At 35.5% G+C, this 6,764-nt stretch overlaps 1 protein-coding gene across 1 annotated transcript; it reads left to right on the top strand.

Moving 5' to 3' along the window:
- The first annotated feature begins 1,370 nt into the window (after window positions 1-1,370).
- On the top strand, window positions 1,371-2,315 carry LOC118577817 (olfactory receptor 5B2-like). The gene has a single exon (XM_036178513.1). The coding sequence runs from the start codon at window positions 1,371-1,373 to the stop codon at window positions 2,313-2,315; it is 945 nt and encodes a 314-aa protein (XP_036034406.1).
- Window positions 2,316-6,764: the final 4,449 nt, after the last annotated feature.

The raw sequence follows: 6,764 nt of genomic DNA, 5'->3' as shown, positions 1-6,764 counted from the left end.
CTATATTATAATCTCATTCTTAAAATATAGCAAAATGACCATGTAAAAATTAATATTTATTTAATTAACACTATTTATAATCAAACTATGAATTGGAGTGATGTGTAATTTCTCTGTTTCAATAATCTAAATATATATATAATTTTCAAATATATTTTTCATACTTGTCTTAATAATTTGACAAATGGCTCTCCAGAAGTCCATAATCTAAGACTAGGTACTAGTGTCTTTGTGCCTTAACTTGACTTTGTTGTTGTGAGTGTTCTGGATAGTCTAGATGGGTCCAATGGAAACAGCAGATGTCATAAATCACAGCACATACTTATTCTGCAAAAATTCATACTTGAAACTATTCTGTGGGTGAGATAGTAACAAAAGTAAATAATTTAAGATGTGGAATACAGTGCAGCAGGGACAACAGAGAAGGGATGAAGGACAGTGGTTGTTGAAAGGAAATCTTTGAACACAAGCTAAAATGTAAATCAAATAATGAATTAGTTCAAGATAAATTGGTTTTTCGTTGCTCATGAGAATGGCTATCATGGTCACCTATGTGGGAGATGAAGGAATATTACAGGTATACTAGAGGAAGAGGAGAGAAGAGAGGATATAGCATCTGAATAGAGGAAAATCACAAGCAAGGCTGCCTGTCTTGAAAATTTACCTCTACCTTGAAGCTTTGGGCTCTTACCTCTTCTACCCAGGAAAATATATTATCTTCCATACTAATAATGCAACTATATTTTAGCAGCCCTTTCCCATTCATTATCTTATTTAAATCTTACAAGAATCACTTAGACAGGCCCAATGCAATCTCTGCTTTATTTATGAATAGAGAACTTGGATACAAACCAGTATCTCTAGAAGTAAATAAGAAAGGTGATAAATGAATATTTACAACCTTTTCCTAGAATATACAATTTATATCTGATACTATATATTCTTTTAAGAATCACCTTTGTTGGTTGAACTGGAGGCAATGACACCTTTATTTTGATGTATATAAAATGCAAATATTTGTGAATTATGCTACAGTTTATTTTTGAGCATTAAGTTGTATACACCAAATGTAATACTTGAGTATGAACTGAATGAATTTAAAATGAATTCAAATTCATAAATAGAACATTTTGGAAGTTACTGCTTAACTTATCTAACATTCTATACTTGTGAATGCCTGTATAAAGTTACATAATCTCACAAACTCTTTGATGCTATAGGCCCATATAGATATGGAAATTATAACTAATCAGCTTCACAAGATTGAAGAGACTAAATGTATATCTTCATATAATATTCCAGGCGTATGAGCCTTTGTTCTTTTATTTTTGTCCATTTCAAAGAACATCCTGTGGATTCAGACAACAGCCATGAAGAACAACACAGAAGTGAGTGAATTCATCCTCCTGGGACTAACCAAAGCACCCGGGCTTCATGTTTTTCTCTTTATTATGTTCGCATTTATCTATGTCTTCACTTTGGTTGGGAATCTTGCAATGATGCTTCTGATTATGCTAGATGCTCATCTCCACACCCCCATGTACTTCTTCCTTAGTAATCTGTCCTTGGCAGACTTTGGTTCTTCCTCAACAGTCACTCCAAAGGTCATGACTGCACTCCTTACAGGAAACAATGTAATTTCCTACAATGCCTGTGCTGTTCAGATGTTCTTCTTTGTGTTCTTTGCCACAGTGGATAGCTACCTTTTAGCCTCAATGGCATATGATCGTTATGCAGCAGTGTGTAAACCCTTACATTATACCACCACCATGACAAAAGGTGTGTGTACTTATCTGGCCATTGGCTCATATGCTTTTGGCATTTTGAATGATTCTATACAAACAGGGGACACCTTCAGCCTCCGTTTTTGTGTATTTAATGTGATTAATCACTTTTTCTGTAATATTCCAGCCATGAGGGTTCTGGCTTGCTCTGATAAGCACATGAATGAAATGATTCTTATTCTTATGTCTAGCTTTCACATTATGTTTGCTTTTCTTGTTATCTTGATTTCCTACCTACTCATATTTATGAACATTTTGAAGATGCATTCAAATGAGGGATACCAGAAGGCTTTCTCCACGTGTGCTTCTCACCTCACTGCAGTTTTCACATTTTATGGGACTGTCACCATAATGTATTTAAAGCCAAGTTCCAGTCATTCCATGGACACAGATAAATTTGTCTCTGTGTTCTACACCATGATCATCCCCATGCTAAATCCTGTGGTCTACAGCATGAGGAACAAAGAAGTTAAAAATGCAGTTAAGAGGGTTGTTCAAAGGTCAAAGCTATGTATAGGTTTAGAACCTTAGTGATGCACATTGGTTGACTTATCATTAATTGTTTTTGATTACTTAAATGTTAATGATCATCTGAAATACTTAAAAAAAAAAAAAAAGAACTACAACTAATAATCTCATTCATTCTTTTCTTTATCTTGGGTCTGGTTAAATTTGGTGTATGATGTTTATATGTATTTGCAAGGGTTTTACAATAAGTTTATAAAATAATAAAAACAAAAGTCTAAAAATATATCATGGTTTATATATAAATTATATTTGATGAACTACATGCTTGTCCTTAGGATGTATTAATAGTTAGGAAATTATAATAAATAAGAAATATTTAATCTATCTGAATTATTTGGTAATAAAACATATGATCACATGATAAAATCTTAAAGTATTTGAAAGGGGGAAAAACTGAGTCATTTTTATACTTAAGCATCTAACTACTCTCCTTTCACATTTGCTGAAACAAAAACAATAGCATGCCATTCCAAATAACAATAGTTTCTTTATCTGAAATTTTGAAATGGCTAATACTGTTCCTTTAATGACAGTTTATGTATACAATCTCTTAACTCTCCTACCCATTCTGTTCATTCACACTAAATTCTTTCTACTCACGAACAGCTCTAGGCATGCTTCTGGCTTAAAATCTGACCATTTGCAGTTGTCTTGGCACAAACTAACTCCATCATCATCTTTAGTTTGCTAATTAAGAGATGTCTACTTGGAAACAGATCTTTGAGGCATCCATGACTTCTACAAGATATTCAAAACACAAGTGGTTTCTATTTTCTTTGTCTTATTTACATTTCATAGCTCCAGTCAATATACAATCTTTGTAATTTTTGTTCATACATTAATCACTCTTCCTAGGCTTGAATAGAAACTCTTTGACAGCAGCTAGATATGATTTATTAGAGTTTTATCTTTAGTGATGCATATATTATCTTTCACATACAGACACAAATACTTCCTACATTAATAAATGAATACCAGAGGTTCTATAAAATCAGACACATCAATTCAAGATGGATAAAACTGTGATTAAATATCATATAAGGTTTATGTTAATATTACTGGAGATATGGAAGTGTAGTAGAAATATTTCTTTGTGCCCAAGTTTATAGTAAAGGTGACATATTTTCTAATGTACTACAAAATGAGTACATTAATGTTCTCATATTGGACCAAGTTTAAATTTGCAAAAATAATGTAAAATGCTTGCAAACTTTGCTCACTCTGTTTTGAATAACACTGCCATATTATATTGATTTGGTAGATCTGTCAGTGATCCCAGTACTGGTAAATAACTAATTCCAGACTTATTCATACTTCATCAGCATTTTTAATAATATTCAATTTCTGTTTTAGCATCCACAAAAATCAATAAATTACTTATTAATTTATGCTATCATTTTGAATGGTAATATTGTCACTGCTGCATAAGAAATTCATTTCATGTAGCACAATAAGCAAAAATATGTGTTGTGCTAGAGAGTGATAGAATTTGTGATTAATTACTATTGTGAAATTTACCATACATATGTTGGAATCTTACAGGATATTATTTTTGTTTCACTTATGAAGCTATAAATAATATTTTTTAAATTATTTTATTCATTTTACATACCAACCACAGATCCTCCTCTCATGTCTCCTCCCAGTCTCACCACTCATGCCTTCTCCCCACCCACCTACACTTATCCCCACCTCTAACAAGGTAAGTTCTCTCCTGGGGGGACATTGAAGACTGGTACAATCAGTTGAGACAGGACCAAACCCCTCCCCACTTCATCAGTAGTGAGCAAAGTGCCCGACCCTAGGTAATGGGATGCAGAAAGCCAGCTCATGCAGTGTGCATAGAGCCTGATCACACTGCCAGGGACCCCTCAAACAGACCCAGCTATACAAATGTCTCCTTTATGCAGAGGGTCTAGTCCAGTCCCATGCAGATTCCAAAGCTGTCAGTCTAAAAGTTTGTGAGTTCCCACTAGCATGGTTCAGATGTCTCTGTAGATTTCTAAATCATGATCTTGACACCCCTTGCTCATATAATCTCTCTTCCCTCTCTTAGAAAAGATTCCCAGAGCTCAGTCTGGTGCTTGGTTGTGGATCTCTGCATCTGCTTCCATCAGTTACTGGATGAAAGATCTATAATGAGAGCTGGGGTAATCACCAATATGATCAACAGGGGAGGAAAGTTTAGGTGCCCTCGCCAATATTGCTAGTAGTCAAATGTGGGGTCATACTTGTGAATTATTGGGAATTTCCCTAGCACCATGTTTCTCCCTTACCCCATAATATCTCCCTCTATGAAGAAGTCTTTCATTGCTCTTCCACTCTGTCTCTGTTCCAGCTCGACCATCCATTTCCTCATGTTCTCATCCCCCTTCTCCTACTCTCTATTGCCCTCCCCCATCACCAGTTTACTCACGGGGATGACCTTGAATTCCCTTTCACAAGGTGATCCATAAAACCCTCTTAGGTTCCTCCTTGTTTCCTAGCTTTTCTGGAGCTGTAAGTTGTAGTCTGGTTATCCTTTGCTTTACATCTAGTATCCACTTATGAGTGAGTAAACACCATATTTGTCTTTCTCAGTCTGGGTTACTTAACTCAGGAAGATATTTTCTAGTTTCATCCATTAACTTGCAAATTTCATGATGTCATTGTTTTTTACAACTGAGTAGTACTCCATTGTGTATATGTTCCACATTTTCCTTATCCATTCTTCAGTGAAGGACATATAGGTTGTTTCCAGGTTCCGGCTATTATGAATAAAGCTACTATGAACATAGCTGAACAAGTGTCCTTGTGGTATGATTGAACATACGTTGGGTACATGCCCAAAAGTGGTATCATTGGATCTTGAGGTAGACTGATTCCCAATTTTCTGAGAAAACACCATACTGATTTCCAGAGTGGCTGTACAAGTTTGCACTCCCTCAAGCGATGGAGGAGTGTTCCCCTTGCTCTATGTCCTCTCCAACATAAGTTGTCATCAAAGTTTTGACCTTAGCCATTCTAACAGGTATAAGATGGAATCTCAGAATTGTTTAGACTTGCATTTCGATGATGACTAAGGATGCTGAGCAATACCTTCAATGTCTTTCAGTCATTTGGGATTATTCTGTTGAAAATTTTAGGTTTAGATCTGTACCCCATTTTTAAATTAGATTGTTTGGTATTGTGATGTCTAGTTTTTTAATTCTTTATATATTTTGGAGATCAGCCCTCAGTAAGATGTGGATTTGGTGAAGATATTTTCTCATTCCATAGGCTGTCATTTCGTCTTATTTACTGTGTCCTTTTACTTTCAGAAGCTTCTCAGTTCCAGGAGGCCCCATTAATTAATTGCTGCTCTCCATGTCTGTGCTATCAGTGTCATATTCAGGAAGTCGTCTCCTATGCCAATGCTTTCTAGGTTGCTTCCTACAATTTTCTCTATCTGGTTCAGTATAGATTGATTTTGTTGAGGTCTTTTATCCACTTGGACTTGGGTTTTGTGCATGGTGGATTTGTATGGATTTATTTGCAATCTTCTACATGTTGACATCCAGTTATGCCAGCAGCATTTGTTGAAGAGGCATTTTTTTTTTCCATTGTAGAGTTTTGGTTTCTTGGTCAAAAATCAGATGTTCGTAGGAGTGTTGATTAATGTCAGGATGTTCAATAAGATTCCATTGGTCCACATGTCGGTTTTTATGCCAACACCCACCTTTGTTTATTACTATAGTTATATAATAGAGCTTGATGTCAGGGATGGTGATGCCTCCAGAAGTTGTTTCACTGTAAAGGATTGTTTTAGATACCCTATGTATTCTGTTTTTCCACACTAAGTTGAGTTCTTTCAAGGTCTGTGAAGAATTGTGTTGGGATTTTGATAGGGACTGCATTGAATCTGTAGAATGCTTTGGATAAGATAGCCATTTGTATTACATTGGCTCTACTTAAAAATGAGCATAGGGGATATTTCTATTTTCTAATATCTTCTTTAATTTCTTTCTTCAGAGACTTAAATTTCTTGTCATAAAGGTCTTTCATTCTGAACAAAACCCTCAGGGCTTTGACCCACTTTCTTCCTCCTCTCTGCCTTCAAACAGTAGACAAATACAGGCATATGTAATGCTTAGAAATAGCCGAACAAGATCCACCCCAGAACTCCCATCTGGACCAGAGGTGATAGCCTGGGGATACAGTCAGAGAGGCAGACTTAATTCACCTATAAAAAGACACAGACTAACAGAATGGATACAAAAGCAGGACCCATCTTTCTGCTGCAAACATGAAACACACCTCAAATTCAAAGACAGACACCAACTAAGAATAAAAGGCTGGGAAAAGACTTTCCAAACAAATGGTCTTAAGAAGCAAGCTGGTGTAGCCATCTGAATATCCAGCAAAATAGACATCAAACTAAAATCAATCAAAAGAGATGATGAAGGACATTACATACTCATCACAGGAAAGATC

Source organism: Onychomys torridus, chromosome 1 (assembly GCF_903995425.1).
Source record: "Onychomys torridus chromosome 1, mOncTor1.1, whole genome shotgun sequence".
NCBI lineage: Eukaryota > Metazoa > Chordata > Mammalia > Rodentia > Cricetidae > Onychomys > Onychomys torridus.
The sequence above is the reverse complement of the archived record's forward strand: the minus strand, read 5'-3'. Positions and strand labels throughout refer to the sequence as shown.

Bases quoted from the DNA above. Each gene is read 5' to 3' on its own strand.
- LOC118577817 (XM_036178513.1), top strand. From the start codon at position 1,371: ATGAAGAACAACACAGAAGTGAGTGAATTCATCCTCCTGGGACTAACC.